Raw genomic sequence first — 15,365 nt, 5'->3', positions numbered from 1 at the left:
AAGTGTTTATAATGTTTGTCAATGTCATGACGCATCCACATCAGAGCGGGTATGTTGCTGCCACTCACCCGCCTTATCACCATTCTAATGTCCAACATCATCCTGTAACATCCAATAACAACTAATAACTTCCAATTATTCAACATCTTATTACTCCGGAACTCGGAGAGTGTCTTATCAACCGATTCCATTGTGGAAATAGCCAGTGAATAGCCAGTGACAGCCTCTTCATTATTCCCGTCGTCCCACCTATTCTCTTTCGTACTCGGTATACGCCGTTGACCGTCTACAATCTGCTCTGGAGAACTGAGGCACTTAGTATCGGCCCAGAGGTTTAAAGACTGTCTTGTCGAACATCCTGTGAACATTTTATTTTGAGCTGTGAACCCGAAAATTCGAAGAATCCGAAACTATGGCCGTGCTACCCATTACTGTCCATCCGCTTCAGCCTCCTTCGGGATCTAGCATTGATTTCGGTGCTGAGATTCGAGGTGCTGATTTGGAAAATTTAACTGGTTCGTGGATTACCTCCAACTACACGAGCACAAGTTGATGATCATATAGAGGAGCAGTTTGCGACTATTCGGAAAGCCCTCTACAAGCACCATGTCGTGGTGTTCAAGCACCAGAAAGGGCTATCACCTAAAGCCCAGTATGAACTGACCAAGCGCTTTGATCCAGCCTCCGACAACTACGGACATGGCAATACCATCGATGCGAAGCGAAGCATTCTCCATCCTGATCTCAAGACTGTCCCTCACCAGCCACAAGTGCAGGTGATTGGAAATGGACATGTTGATTCGTACGAGGGTCTTAAAGATATCACATTGCGACACCCACACCACCGGACATTCCACCAGGATCACATCCCGGACGAGAAGGACTATGAATTCACGCGGTTTTATCGCTGGCACATCGATGCTGCACTTTACGACCTATACCCGCCCCAAGTGACAACGCTCATGGCTGTGAGTGTGCCTAAAGGCCGCCGGCAGACATTATTGTATGATGATGGAACCGGAGAAACAATGGATGTACCACTTGGCACAACGGCGTTTGTGAGCGGCGAGCGGATGTTTCAACTTCTTTCACCGGAGGATAAGGAGTTTGCGAAGACGAGCAAAATAGAATATGCCCCTCACCCGTAAGTCTTCCATTGATATGCTCCTGGTTTTGCTCAACTAAGCTAACCACGAGCAGTTACATCTGGATGAGCCAGGCCCGTTCCCGTTCCACTGGGCTCGGTATCCACTCAGAAGGCCTCGAGTTGCCCGACTCAGATTTACCACCTATCGACCCTAGCAAAATCATGGTCTTCCCGATGACCTGGAAAAACCCAGTGACGGGCAAATTGGCTCTACAGATCCATCCCTCCGCCATTCGCCGTATTCATTGCGCCGATGGAACCACGATCGACGACTTGGCCCGCGTGCGGGATATTGTCTATAAGTTGCAGCGGCCGGCCATCAGCCCTCAGTATGTATATCCGCATGACTGGGAGGATGATGACTTGGTGTTATTCAACAACCGCGGCGTGCTGCATTCCGTGGTTGGTGCGTTCAAACCTGACGAGGTCCGATTGTTCCGTCAATGTAACTTGGCCGCTTCAGAGCCTCCGGTTGGGGCATGAGTGCGTTTAGTTTTGATTTAACGAGTATCATGTGTGTTTGTAAATATCGGGCCATGGGAGGCATTTCAACTTTGGATTTAGACTGTAATCAGTAATGGCATATTATTATATCGAATGTTGTACATATTAAACTCCGTTTTGCGTCTACAACAAGGTCTATGAGCGTATTGACAAGGGTTATCGGACAATATAAAACCCATTTACAGCAATATGGCTCTCTCTGATCTCATCGGTGACAGACCTAACTCCAATCAGGTGTAGCGGAACTTGTTCTACCAACTTCTGTCCACGTGTGATGATATTGGTATATCCCTCGACCGTGCGATCAATCCAACTCGAGTTCTGTTGGGGGTCCGAGACCGCCGGGTATTTTACGGCCCACGCGGGATGAGCCAGAGTATCCTGCACAACAGATGCGTCGTATACATCAGCGAGCAGAGCCGCCTCTACAGCTGCCGCTTGCGCGTCAGCGAGATCTTTGCTCGTGGTCCCAGTCGGTGGTGGGATTTCAGCGCGGAGATATCCCAAAACACGAATCTCGACCTTGCTTGTTTGAAGAGGGACATCCTCGAGGAGGCGAATTGCGACCACGCGTTTCGATATCTGAGCCAGATTTACTCTCGCCGCTTGGAGGGGATCCAATGCCCGCACAGACAAGATAGCTGGGTACCATTCATCAACCGGGGGGCCTTTGCTCGACCCAGTATCAAATCGAGCCCAGCCAAAGAAGTAGCCCCTCAACTGCTCAGTCACCCAGTCTGGCATTCTAATTAAGTTCAACTTCGGTGTATCATCAGAGTTGTTGGGGTAGGAGATTTGATCGGTTTGACAGCGAGCTTTGAATGTCATAGGAAACGGTGGCTGTGGACCGACATCGATAGAGACCGGGCTGGTTCCAGCGATTTCTGGCGCTGCTGGATTTATCTGGGATCGCCCAATAGGACCTTTAGGGCCATTTATGATACCGCCCACGCGGTTCTCGATGCCACTAGTTGCGTAAGCCTTTTGTGCCACAGTCTTGGTCACCCACGATGGACGAAGTGCAGCAGCTTTGGCTTGGAACGGAGCCGCTTTGGATTGAATGGCTACAGCAGCTGGACCTGCCACAGTTCGCGCTGCAGTGTGGGCATAAAGGCTCAAAACCATCGCCCCAACCTCCAGTGGCAGCGTGCTCAAGCTCGCGCCACGAATAGAGCTAGGGGCAGTAGATGTAGAGAGTACACGGAACACGGGGCTATTGCCAAGCACCTTCTTCTTGAGTCCTTGGCAGAGTACTAGCTGAAAATAACCATCACCTGCTTCGGCTGGAATCCGCACAACGGCAGTCTCACGTAGCTGATGTGTATCACGCGGACGAGACGGAGCCTTCTTAAGAAATTTCTTGATATCGCGTTGCCAAGCTCGTTCATCATCCGGGATAACCTGATCGGCCCTCAATGGCATACCCGGGGTCACATCTAGCCAGCTATCTCGGAGACGAAGGAGTGACTTGAATTGCATCCCGGTCTTCCCGGTCCAACCTTTGCTCTGCAACCACAAGGTGTGTTCCGGTGGTAAGGGGACATCAGAGAAGATTGATATAGCGACCGATGTAGTGGGTCCACGGTAGAACACAAGCCCATGGGAGTGTCGCAAAATGGTGACATGTTTGTTTGATTCCGTCGGACGATTGATTAGACCAGTGAGGAAATGCCGAGCTTCACTGTATGCCTTTTGAACAGGCGTCGGCGGAGGAGTCGGAGATGAAGTTGGCCCCGCTGTCCTTGGTCGGGGCAGTGAACCCGGACTTACAGGCCTAGGGGGCGGTCCATAAAGGTCCGTATAGGATGGGGGCTGTGATAATGGGGGTGGCACAAGAGACGGGGTACTGACAGCATAGGCCGTTTGATCGGCATGCGCCGTCGCTCGCAAGTTCGGATTTGACACGGGCTTACGCCTGACGCGAAATGAATCTGGAGAATAATTTGGGTCTAAATATCCAGACATTTTCTACATGATCCTCGAAGAGTCCATCTTTTCTTTTTAAAGGGGTGCAGCCAAGGGTGATTGGCCCAAGCTCTGTTGCAGCCTGAGGCAGAGTTATATTGGTGCCTGAGTTTATGCCTGAATTTCTATATCGAACAATTTGAACAGACACGAGACAGGTACGGTTTATTCGCATTCATCTCCATCATGAATCTATTGATTTTCCAGCAATTTTGTAGAATGCTCAATCTCGTTGTGTGAGAAACAAATGTTCATGATTTTCACCATTTCCGCAGCTATTTTTGTCAGCTGATATATATTCCATATATTCCAAGGCCATAACACCAAACGTACCTGATATTCTATCGCCAGCTACATCCTTTTCATCCCTTCCATTGATCCGAGTATAGTGGAGGACAAGGTCGACCCGCGGCCGACGAGCTTTCTGGTACATTTCGAGTCGCATGGGGATATCGTGCGGTGTGCTACCATAAGGAAGCAAGGTGGCAATGCTGATGGCATCTTCAATTGCCATAGCTGCTCCCTGTCCCATGTCTATCGAATTGTCAGTGTATGTAGTGTACTCAGTGTGTCCATTTAAAGCTATTCATTTGCTTACATGGCTGGAACGGATGTGCGGCGTCCCCTAGAAGAGCAGCATGGTCTCGAGTCCAGGTCGGAAGTGCCTCCATATCGTACAAATCCCATACTTTGAGGTTTCTATCCGCGCTTGCGATGATTTGCTGAACACCAGGTGAAAACTTGGAAAAAGCCTTAACAATCGTAGCCTTGTCTCCAGCCGCCTGCCAGCCTATCAATATCAATATGTCAGTGTCTTTCTAGGCTAAACCTCAAGAATATCTTACTGTCGCTTTGACCATCGGCCTGAACTTCATGCAATGGGACAAAAGCACAAAGATTGAGAATTTTGCTATCAGAGCAAGGGTAAGCCACGAGCCGCCGATCATCAGATGCCCACTCAATAAACACGCCGGTGTCTCGCACAAAATCCACAGTGCTTGCGTCTTGCCTCAATTGATCTGTGGGGAGTAGCCAGCGAAAGCATGACTTGCCCACGGGGTATGGGGAGGGAGAGCCCGGGGCGATACTCTGGCGAATTTGGGACTATAAAACAGTCAGAACAGAGACGAGAGTCGGGCAGACACTGGTATTAATAATCTGATATTCATACATGCAGTCCATCGGCACCAATGAGTAGATCAGCTTGGAAAGTGCGACCATCAGCAAGAGTGACCGACGGGCAAGCCCCTTCCAGATTGACTTCGGTGACTTTACACCGTGTATGCAGCGTTGCAGTTTCAAGGGCACGTTGCTTAAGGTGATTGTGTAGCTCAACTCGATGCACGAGGTACCACTCCTGTGTTAGAATTAGAACCTTGTCCTGGCTAGATCCGCTTCATTCGCCTACTGCTTGCCAATGATGACGAGTATCGGCAAACTCTCTCTTGTACATCAACTGGCCATCAAATCCATATCGGTGTATCTGGAGAAAGCAAAACAAAAGTATCAATTTAAGCCACTTTTCTTCTCAAGAGACAAATCTGACCTCATGAAGCAATGTGCCTCCGAAATCAACCGGATCAATGCCCATCCAGCGTAGCAAGGCAGTGCAATTCGGCGGCAAATGGACTGCAGCACCAGCCTCCTTCAAAAAAGCCGACTTTTCCAAAATCTAAACAAAGTGAGAAATTGGAGGTGTACTAAGCTTGCTAGTTATTTGTGGGGACATACAACCACATGATGCCCCTGCTTTCCGAGGGCAATAGCTGCCGAGAGACCAGCAATACCCGCGCCGATAACAAGGACTTCAAGAGGCTGATCAAAGGCTGTCATGGTGAAGAACCTCTGATTTTAGATACATTGACTAGTCGTCAGGAATCTCTGAGGTGGGATTTATAGCGATATGTTCTCTCATCCGAGGTTCCTAATTTGGAAATCCCCGACTTTTATATCCGAGTTGCCTAGGAAAAGTGGATGCTCAAATGCTGCTAGATCGTCCGAAATCTCGAAGTGCGATACTTTTTGGACATAAAGCATGTTTCATGTTCTTGAATATTGTTGGGCCGAGGTGATCGACACTGCATTGTTGGGCACATTTTTCGCATTCGCATCTTTTCCCTTCCAGTATATCCAGGCTAGGGTGGGAAAAGAACAGATCAAAGTACCGTAATTAAAATCCAACCCATCCTTTGTTGGAGTATCTTCATAACTACAAACCCATATTTCCACAACCGTTGTGCGCTGTCATGTCAGGTAGTAGTGTCTAGGCGCATTCCGCGGTAACCTAGATGTCTGGCTTGCTTGGACGAGTTCTTCACCCGGTGTCCTCCGCGAGCTTTCTAGGGCACATACAGACGCTTCATCTCTAGCCATCAGAGATGCGCCGGAGCGCCACATATCTGAGGGTAGAGGGGGACCTTCATCTTGGGATGAACAGCGTAGTCCCACTAGATGTGGAACCCCCGAGCTTCTCAAGGCATAGTTCGTCATGCGTGAGAAGTTCTGATCACGAAAAATCATAAACATTCGCAAGATGCCATCCAGCCATGGGCCTGATTCACAGCTATAATCACGGTACCAAAGCTCTAAAATATTCCTACAAGGTTGGTATGACATCAAGGCCTACTAGATTTCGAAACGTGGCTGAAGAACGAGAGCGAATTTTGTTAAAACTGAAGGAACTACTACATATTGAAAACAATATATCGACCCCTGTACAGTGAGCGCTCATGAAAAGTGATTTAGGCAAGTAACGCGATGACTCTAAAGAGGGTAGCTGTAGTAGGTTTTTTTCTCTTCATAAATTTCAGTAACTTGGACTCAAAGAAGCATACCACCCAGTTTATTGATATACCCCCCCCCCTTGTCTCGATTTGACATACATGATAAATATCACCCATTGTACAAAACATCAAACTTATCAACTCCCAAATCAAAATACCTGCATGCATATACATATCAAGTTACTGATAAGTAACAGAGAACTCGGTGTCACTTAGGAGTTTAACGTGGGCCTTCACATTGCCATTCTGCTGGATATCCAGAACGGCAACGTTTTTGACACCATACTTGGCACCACCGGCCTCAGCCTGGGCACCAGCAAAGTCGATCTTGCCGAAGTTGGCCAAGGGAACCATGCTGTTACCGGAGTTGAAGTCCTCCACTATCCATTCGACATTTTGACCAGCGAGAGTAGCGGAGGCCGACGGTGCAGATAGAGTCTTGGTCACACTCTGGCCGCTCGACTTATTCTCGATGATGGCAACACCCTTGCTAGGCGAATATGACTGGACTTTCGCAACCACAACATCGCCTGCAGACAATTCTATGTCAAAGTTCTCCGCACTCAAAGGATACCACTCGTACCAGGCGTCAAATGTCTGTTTGCCATTCTGGATATAGGCATCGATGCCAGTCTGCAGAATGGCTTTGGTGTAAGTGTCGCCATCAATACCGACCCAGGCGGACACAGCCTGCATATCGCCAGACTTATCGGTGGCCGTCGGCTCGGGGACAGTGAACGTTGCAGACACAGCGGTGTAAGTGGCACTGGGGGGTGGCTTCTCGCGCACCACCCCAGCCCAGTTCTTGCTATATTGGACTTTGGCTCCCTGGGTTGTTTGCTTGAGCAGAACGCCCTTCTTTTCAGCAGGTAGTGACTGGCGTGATAGAGCGCCACGGGCCTGCAGGCGGTCACCCAGGCCGCTGCGAGGGGCAGCAAGTGAGCTGCCTGCTAGTATAGCGGTAGTCAGGATTGTAGTGGTCGTGAACTTCATATTGGCGCGGACAGTGGTGAGTCTGAGCAGATCATGGAACGGTATAGATAGTAAGGAGGTGGAGATATGATCTAAGGAGCCTAGTGTCCTTTAGGCACGCACGGCCTTGATGGTGCTTATATTCTATATCTCATGTAATTTTTGCATGCGGCACGATATCACACCAAATCCGCATGGGGAAACGGAGCTCGTGGCGTAGTACCGATGACCCCAGGCACAAGATGAGAGAGACAGTTAGGGACCCACTAGAGTGGAGATATGGAAAGGGAAGAAAAGCAGGTCATTCCCTGCAAATAGCGTTGATTAACACTTTTATGAACTGCGATTACAATTGCAGTTGTGTTGATCTTCTCTTTCCCTGGTGTTTGCCCATGGCTCAGGTTAGGGTTGAATTCCTGTTGTCGTCATGATGTTAGACCTAGATCAAATGAGTAGCTCAGCCGATCTTGCGGGTTTCTGTGACAGACACATTCCTGGAGACAGAAACGTCTGACAGCGGAGCCGCGACGGAACAGACGAAGATCGCCAGATCCCGATATCTTGCAAGCCATGAGATTCACCAACTTGAAGTTATATGCACCTCATTTTAATAGTGTAGATTTTGTTTGCAGGTGTCGATATTCCTGGGTTGGGGGATTATTCCACATCTGTGGGGTCTTTCGTGACCATTTTCTACTGTTCGTCCTGGCATTCTCATCTACCGATCTGCGAACTGTGAGTCCTTGTGGGAGACGTCATAGATGATAGAACAAAGCGAAAACCGGAGAAGGAGAGAGTTCCACAGCACAACTCGTGGGAGCGTACTTGTAATGTCACCTGCGTGCGGTTAGTATGCATACCAAGCAAGGGATGACAACGTGTTCGCATTCCTGAGACAGCCGTGGTCAAGCATCCGGAAACAGTACAATATACACCATATTAGCAGTCGCTTGACTTGAAGCCAACTATTCTTGTGTAGTGGTAGATCAAATTGTACAACTCTCGCGTGCTGATCTGTGGGAAATGGGGGACGACCAATATTGCATAGTCGGACAGTTGAAGTTTAGCTTCAGTAAGGGATATCTCTCTTTTAACTGTTGCGTTCTCTTGATATGTTGTGAGCTCATCCTTGTCGCGTGCGATGGATATTGATGAAGGAATCAGATACCCTGGAAACAAAACATAGCTTCCTTGTCAAGAGTAAATAGGAAATAAGAAGGTTCAAATCAATTCAAACAGACACAGATACAAAAAAAGGATAAAAGGATGGATATGTGTCTGAAAATCGTCAAAAACCTCCCTTCAACTGCAAATCCTCGCCTACGTTTTTCAGCATGAAGTCACATAGGGAGCCGGCGCATCTCGGCAAGAGACCAGAACTTGCGCATATTGGCCGCTCCAAGAGTTTGCACTTCTTGGTCTAAATGTGTCCACAGAACCTTGCCAAACCCTTCCATTAACCGCTTCACCTCTTCGCGGCTCAAATCTTCCTCGCCGGACCGACACTGCTCAAGATACTTCTCGAGTTTCTCAAGTCCCGCATGAATCTGTCTGTGCTGACCCAATAGCTCGAGCTCCTTTCGAAACTCGGGCATCCTTTTCGCTAATACGGGGAAGATATGTTGCTCTTCAATAGAGTGATGAAAATCCAATTGCGAGCAAAATTGAAGGCCCATCATAATCATCTGGCGGGCGGAGAGTGCCCGTTTCCCAGAGCTTTCACAAGCCTCCCAAAGCTGATTCCACGTTAAACGGAAATGGCTATGCTGCATGAGAGTTAGTGGAATGCAAATAAAAAGATTAATCTCCATAGGGCGATAATAAGCTCACAAACCCTTCCATTCGCTCCGACAAGCTGTTATAAACTCGGAAATCACTCGCGGACAATGGCTGAGTGTCGCCCAAGTCCCCAGAAGAAGAGGCCATCTTTTTGGAACCCATTGCATGGAGATTTCGAGGAAGAAAAGCTGACCGAGGGATGGCCAAGAGTAATGGCGGAGAAAAGCGAAAACGCATGGGGCGGCAGTTGGAAGAATTTATTGCCGAAAAATAAAAGATATGGACTTGAGTAGCGTAGTAAGTTAGAACAATCTGGGGTTGATGTGAAAGCAGAGACTTCTGATTCGGAGTTTCTCGAGGTCTATTTTTAGGAAAAGTCCACAAGGATCGAGGTTGATTTCATTTCCTATGGAGACATACAAATTTTTACATATACGAGAATATTCCAGATCTTCAATGGATGTTTGCCACCTCGGGCGAACCGTTGGACAAAAATCTAGTACTCACTGGCTAGGGAAATAGTTAAATCTCCATTTCGATATAAGCACTTCTTCGGCGCGACCTCGACCATCAATGGGTCGGATCGCAATTTGACATCCGTGCTAGAAAGTTGGATGGGAAATGGAAAGGTTAGCAAGTGTGTGCACAGAAAAGAAAAAAAGTTATGTTATTATCAATACACATCGGGGGCACCGGGGCCGGGCGAGAAAATAGTAAGACAATATGCCGCCGGGAGGGGGAATCGAAAATATTAGACAGTAAAAGGTCGTAACGCCGTGGATGTGAGAATAATAAAACAATCAGAGCTCCGGGTGTTCAAGCTCCTTCCTGGCTGGCGGCCGGAAGTTGCCAGACGTGAGTTCCTTGATGGCAAGGTCGAACCGGGCGCCCATCATCCAGGCGGCGAAGATCATGACACTAGCGATGATGACAACGATGATGCCCATGAGAGCCATCATGAAGTAGACGTCATTCTTGTTCTCGTCGTCTTCTTTCTTCCTCTGTAGCTCAGCCGCAGTGAGTTCACCAGAAACCTTGCGGTTGGCAACCTCGGCAGATTGCGTCGGGAAGATGGTCTCAATGAACTTCTCGATCTGTCCGCAGACAATGCTGATCTTGAGGAAGTTGGGATCCTTGGGGGTATTCTTCTTGTGGATTTTGCGGGTGTACAAGCGGAAGGTGTCGCACAGGACCGACAAGTTCTGGGTAGACTTGTGCATCAGTTCACATGCATCTCCCTTGGTGATCTTAATGTTGCGCTTGAAGATGTCGGGGTTGCGGAAACACAACTCCATTGTGGCGATGGCCATCGACTGGGGGATTGCACAGAAGTTGAAAACACTCTGCTCTCGCAAACCGGCCAGGTAGAACAGGCACTCCTCAGCGTGCTCCAGGGCGTTCAAGACCATCTCAGAGTTGCAGTTGAGGGCTGCGTCGAGGTGCTCTGGCTTGAAGAGATCCTCAAAGTTGTCGACATGCTTGGACCAAATTTCCTGGGGCCAGAATCGTCGATTATCATCAAAGTCCTCCCGGATATCACGGATGATGTTGGTCTTCTGGAGGAAAAGACCCATTGACTTATGCAACTTGGGGCGCTTCAACAGAGCTGGGTTACCGAACCCGGCCTCGACAAAGAGGCGGGTGAGGCCCTCGCCAACCAATCCAGCGACATAGTAGCAGTAAAGATCATACTCCTCCTTCGTCTTCACACTGGCATCGTCATTCTCTGCCTTCACGGCATAGTCAGCCATGCCATTGCCCATCTTGTCGGTGATGTCCTTGATGATAGCTTGGTATTCAGGCTTCATATTCATGAACTCAGTGATGATGTGGTTGAACTGAACCAGCAGCTCACGGTCCTTCTCCTCCGGTCGATTCCCAGTGAAAGTCCAGCCATCTTGTGTCAGGATATCCTTGAAGTTCCGGAGGAGCGGTTCCTTCGTGGCCAAGGGAATGGAAGTGTCATCCTCGATGGTATCCAGCCCACGAAGAACCAAGTAGAAAACGCAGATAGGGATCAACAGCTCCGGGTGCAATTCCTTGATCACGGCACTAAAGCTGCGACTGGTTTTGTCCAAAAACTTGAAGCAGGTCTTCTGATTCTCGGTCTCGTTCTTCTCGTTACGCTCGTGGGGCGGATTGTGCCAGACTTTCCTATGCGACGTAGGTGATTAGCTTCGCATGTAATAATGGGACAATGTGTCCATTTCAAAGGGGAAAAGGTCGAGTCTAAATGATCCCGCAGAGCGGGGTGGCCAGAATTTCTTCAGAGTTGTTTTTTCTCAACAGTTATAGTTCAGACAGGGATAACTAATGGTATCTCATCATAAAAAATAAAGGCGTAAAAATGGACCGAGGTGACATTTGCGAGTTTCAGGACATACCATTGGACAATTGACCTCAGCTGCATGGGGTGAAAGGAGTAGTATAGAGCATTGCCGATGAGACCCATGGTGGGCGGGGAGGCGCGTAAGCCGGGGGATGTTCAAGGAAGTATTCAGGTGCACAGTAGCGCAATCTTCAAAAAGTGAAGTAAAATTGAGGCAGAATCCGGAAGAAAAGGAATTGAAGCCAAGAATAAATAGAAAAAAACAACAAAACCTGGGGGACCTGCGGATGGGGGAGGGAAAAGGGGAAAAGGCCAGAGCAGATTAAATGCAGAGTTAGCTTGCACGTGACCGGAACAAACCATGCATACAACCCCACATGATATCAGCGCCAACTTCCGAAAATATCTTGAGGTTCTGCCTAAACACAGGGTTACTGTTTTTTGTTTTCTTCAGACCTTTGACTCTGTTAAACTCATATCTTCCCTTGACACCGTTCTATTCTCAAGTAAGGCTCGGTCACTGCGATGGTTGCCGATACTGCCTACTACGACGCCCTGGGTGTGCCACCTACGGCCACCGAACTGGAGATCAAGAAGGCCTACCGGAAGCTAGCTATTGTTACCCACCCAGGTATGACCACCTTGAACTTTGTGTTTCTTTGCCAATTTTTCTAATCCATTACCATAGACAAGAACCCCGGAGATGAAACCGCACACGAACGCTTCCAGGCGGTATGATTGCGCAACCCTAGGCATGATGCATATTACGCGAGACTGACATTCTGCTACTATAGATCGGTGAAGCATACCAAGTCCTGAGCAATGAAGATCTCCGAAAGCGATATGATAAATTTGGAAAGGAGGAGTCAGTGCCTGGTGGTGGTTTCGGTACGTTCATCACATGCGTGCTAATGTCCAGCACGACATTTCTGATTTGTCTTATACAGAGGACCCGTCCGAATTCTTCAGCATGATCTTCGGTGGCGAGGCCTTTGTTGATCTCATCGGCGAAATTTCCCTTATGAAGGACCTCACCGCGACCATGGACATCACGATGCAGGAAATGGAGGAGGAAGAACTGGCTCAGTCGGCGGAAGAAAAACTCAACATCCACGACGAGGAGGTGAAGGCTACAGGTGGCGACCCTGCTGCTGCTTACGAAACCCACGACCTCACGACAGGAGCCGCACCTGCAGCAGCAGCTGCTGCTGCTGGCCCCTCCGAGAAGCCAACCTTCGAACAGAGCTCTGGAGCCAGCACACCTCGACGAAACTTCGGCCAGCAAGCTCTTATGGACAAATCTGAAGAAGAAGCTCGCATGGAGGCAGCCGGTCTGTCTCAGGAAGAGAAGGAGCTGCGCAAGAAAGAGAAGAAGAAGGGTCTGTCCAAGGAGCAACAGGAACGCCTTACTGCCTTCGAGGATGAACGCAGAAAGGCTCGCGAAGACCGTGTCAACACACTGGCAAACAAGCTGATTGATCGTTTGAGCGTTTGGACTGAGACAGACAAGGGCAAGGATGTGTCACATGCTTTCGAGGAAAAGATCCGACTTGAGGTCGAGAACCTGAAGATGGAATCTTTCGGTCTGGAAATTCTCCACGCTGTGGGTCAAACCTACGTTCAGAAGGGTACTTCCTTCCTCAAGTCACAGAAATTCCTAGGTATCTCTGGCTTCTTCTCTCGCTTGAAGGACAAGGGTACCCTTGCGAAGGAGACATGGACAACCATCTCCACGGCCATTGATGCGCAGATGACTATGGAGGAGATGGCTAAGATGGAGGAACGCGGTGGCGAGGACTGGACTGACGAGAAGAAGGCTGAATACGAGAAGAGAGTCACTGGCAAGATTCTCGCTGCGGCGTGGCGCGGCAGCAAGTTCGAGATCCAGAGCGTCTTGCGTGATGTCTGTGACCAGATCCTGAATGACAAGCGCACCCGACTTGAGAAACGTGTTGAGCGTGCGCATGCGCTGGTGATTGCCGGCAACATTTATGCGAAGGTATCTAAGGGACTTTTCCATCTATTAGTATCATGCTAACCACTAGCTTTTAGGCCGCACGCGACCCCGAAGAAGAAGGCGATTACATGGCCTTCGAGCAGCTTATGGCCGAGGCCATGAGCAAAAAGGGCAAGGATGAAAAGGACAAGGACAAGAAGAAGAAGAAGTCCAAGCATGACCACCAGGAGACTCACGGCGGAAAAGAGCCTGTGGAAGAGACCACTGTTTGATTTTCTCATTATCCATCTCATTTTTCCTTCTTTTTTTGGTTGAGTTCGATCTCGTACCTTGTTTTTCTCGATAGCCGATTCATTATATCCTGGACATACATGTTGGGTTTGCTTTTTACCTTCTCACCTTTTTCTCGGGCTTGACAATTCTGCTTTTTACAGCGACTGGACGGTTGCGAGTTGCGACGTGCGCGCAATTTGTTCGAGCGATAGATTTGGACTATATACTTCCACTGCTCTTTGATTAGTTGGAATGGCACGGCGGTGGTTTGATACGGATTGTATGGACATAGATGCTCTTAATAATCACATGGAAACAAATATTGACATATATTATTAGTACTATAAGTAGTATACGAATGGAGACAACACGCAGATGTAATCCGTCGCCGATGAAAGCTATAACTACCCCCGTGCGAAGAACACGACCAACGCCACGGCGAGAGACCAAAACCAAACTGCGATGATTATACTGGGCTGATCTCATGTGCAACTGTGGGGTGCTCGGTTTCACACCGTAGGTGTAGGTGAGAGAAGGGCTAGGCGATTGGCTGTTCGGCTGTTCATGAAGACCCTTAGCATCGCAAGATCACACCTTTCATGAGGCTACAGAACTCGTACTCATCGGCACTTCGTGCGCAGGGCCAGCAGTAGTCCGTTGTGCACCAACTCCGTCCTCCTTCCTGAGTGACTGATACCCAGCCCAGTCAGACACCAAGACACCACACATGGCAAGAATGGTGAATACGACGAGGGCAACAAAGAGTAGCCTAGATATAAGTTGTGCGTCAGGTCGGTTTCTTGTACTGCGTGTATATGGACTGGAGACTATCCGACGAACTTACCAAAGGAGAACGCCAAAGGCAAGCACAGCATTGTAGTATGGGTTTGTACTAGTACCGCCACCAAGGAGACTGGCAAGGTCAGCAAAGCAGGCCAGCCAGAATACCATAGTGATGAAGTAAACGGCCACGAAGGTAGCGGCGAGGACGGTGTTGAGCTTTGCGCTCACAAAGCCCTTGCGCGTATAGTACCAGGGCAGCACTAGGGCGGCCACTGTCACCAGGATAGTCCACACCGAAGAGAAGACAAGGAAGACGAGGATAGCCGGTGGTTTCACATTGACTTCACTGTATGAATAGCCCGAATATGCGCTCCAAGTCGTGATTTCTTGCGCGCCAGAATATGCGGCAGCAATGAAAGCCGAGAGACCCAGCTCAACGATGGCAAAGACTAGGGAGGTGCCCAATAGGGCATACAAGACAATACTAAGGGCCAACATAGTGAAGCCAATATAGCTAGTATATCGCTACTTCGGAAGTCTGTGCAGGTACAAGATGAAAATCAGGAAACAGAAACCGATCGAAACTTCCTCAAGGGAATGCCTTGTCATTTATTTCTTTCACATGCGGCTCATGAGCTCGTAATGGGAAACTATACAGCCATGAGCCTTATTTGGAACTAGGCCAGTTGATATGCAGATCAATGCCAAGAAGTGTGGACTTCAAAGACTCGTGTCGGATACGGGCAGCCACATCGACATGGCGTCTACACTGACCCGAATTGGTACAACGTAAGCGAGTGGGTGTTTCGGGGTATCATGTAGGGTTGAAGTTTTTAATCTCCAAGCGCAAGAAGTTGGCAGAAGGTTGTCATG

The 15,365-nt window shown here is 48.8% G+C and overlaps 7 protein-coding genes across 7 annotated transcripts; 2 read left to right on the top strand and 5 right to left on the bottom strand.

Moving 5' to 3' along the window:
• Positions 1 to 412: 412 nt before the first annotated feature.
• N7447_011155 (TauD/TfdA dioxygenase family protein) lies at positions 413 to 1,630 on the top strand (the record flags this gene model as incomplete). The annotated part of the gene is made up of 3 exons (XM_057235417.1): positions 413 to 515; positions 565 to 1,144; positions 1,201 to 1,630. The coding sequence occupies 3 exons, from the start codon at positions 413 to 415 to the stop codon at positions 1,628 to 1,630; spliced, it is 1,113 nt and encodes a 370-aa protein (XP_057080735.1).
• A 177-nt stretch (positions 1,631 to 1,807) lies between these two features.
• N7447_011154 (LipA and NB-ARC domain protein) lies at positions 1,808 to 5,449 on the bottom strand (the record flags this gene model as incomplete). Its single annotated transcript, XM_057235416.1, has 6 exons — positions 1,808 to 3,600; positions 3,950 to 4,150; positions 4,215 to 4,406; positions 4,462 to 4,720; positions 4,788 to 4,973; positions 5,348 to 5,449. The coding sequence occupies 6 exons, from the start codon at positions 5,447 to 5,449 to the stop codon at positions 1,808 to 1,810; spliced, it is 2,733 nt and encodes a 910-aa protein (XP_057080734.1).
• Positions 5,450 to 6,579: 1,130 nt separating this feature from the next.
• N7447_011153 (A4/G1 family peptidase) lies at positions 6,580 to 7,392 on the bottom strand (the record flags this gene model as incomplete). The annotated part of the gene is made up of 1 exon (XM_057235415.1): positions 6,580 to 7,392. One exon carries the CDS (start codon positions 7,390 to 7,392, stop codon positions 6,580 to 6,582), a length of 813 nt encoding a protein of 270 aa, XP_057080733.1.
• A 1,319-nt stretch (positions 7,393 to 8,711) lies between these two features.
• On the bottom strand, positions 8,712 to 9,312 carry N7447_011152 (hemerythrin domain-containing protein; the record flags this gene model as incomplete). The annotated part of the gene is made up of 2 exons (XM_057235414.1): positions 8,712 to 9,137; positions 9,202 to 9,312. 2 exons carry the CDS (start codon positions 9,310 to 9,312, stop codon positions 8,712 to 8,714), a joined length of 537 nt encoding a protein of 178 aa, XP_057080732.1.
• A 638-nt stretch (positions 9,313 to 9,950) lies between these two features.
• erg9 (bifunctional farnesyl-diphosphate farnesyltransferase/squalene synthase) lies at positions 9,951 to 11,602 on the bottom strand (the record flags this gene model as incomplete). Its single annotated transcript, XM_057235413.1, has 2 exons — positions 9,951 to 11,304; positions 11,535 to 11,602. 2 exons carry the CDS (start codon positions 11,600 to 11,602, stop codon positions 9,951 to 9,953), a joined length of 1,422 nt encoding a protein of 473 aa, XP_057080731.1.
• Positions 11,603 to 12,004: 402 nt separating this feature from the next.
• Positions 12,005 to 13,708, top strand: N7447_011150 (DnaJ domain protein; the record flags this gene model as incomplete). The annotated part of the gene is made up of 5 exons (XM_057235412.1): positions 12,005 to 12,110; positions 12,168 to 12,211; positions 12,274 to 12,367; positions 12,427 to 13,478; positions 13,532 to 13,708. 5 exons carry the CDS (start codon positions 12,005 to 12,007, stop codon positions 13,706 to 13,708), a joined length of 1,473 nt encoding a protein of 490 aa, XP_057080730.1.
• Positions 13,709 to 14,306: 598 nt separating this feature from the next.
• On the bottom strand, positions 14,307 to 14,990 carry N7447_011149 (uncharacterized protein; the record flags this gene model as incomplete). Its single annotated transcript, XM_057235411.1, has 2 exons — positions 14,307 to 14,478; positions 14,554 to 14,990. 2 exons carry the CDS (start codon positions 14,988 to 14,990, stop codon positions 14,307 to 14,309), a joined length of 609 nt encoding a protein of 202 aa, XP_057080729.1.
• Positions 14,991 to 15,365: the final 375 nt, after the last annotated feature.

This window comes from Penicillium robsamsonii (assembly GCF_028829455.1).
Source record: "Penicillium robsamsonii strain IBT 29466 chromosome Unknown utg000008l_segment0_segment0, whole genome shotgun sequence".
Taxonomy (NCBI): Eukaryota; Fungi; Ascomycota; class Eurotiomycetes; order Eurotiales; family Aspergillaceae; genus Penicillium; species Penicillium robsamsonii.
The sequence above is the reverse complement of the archived record's forward strand: the minus strand, read 5'-3'. Positions and strand labels throughout refer to the sequence as shown.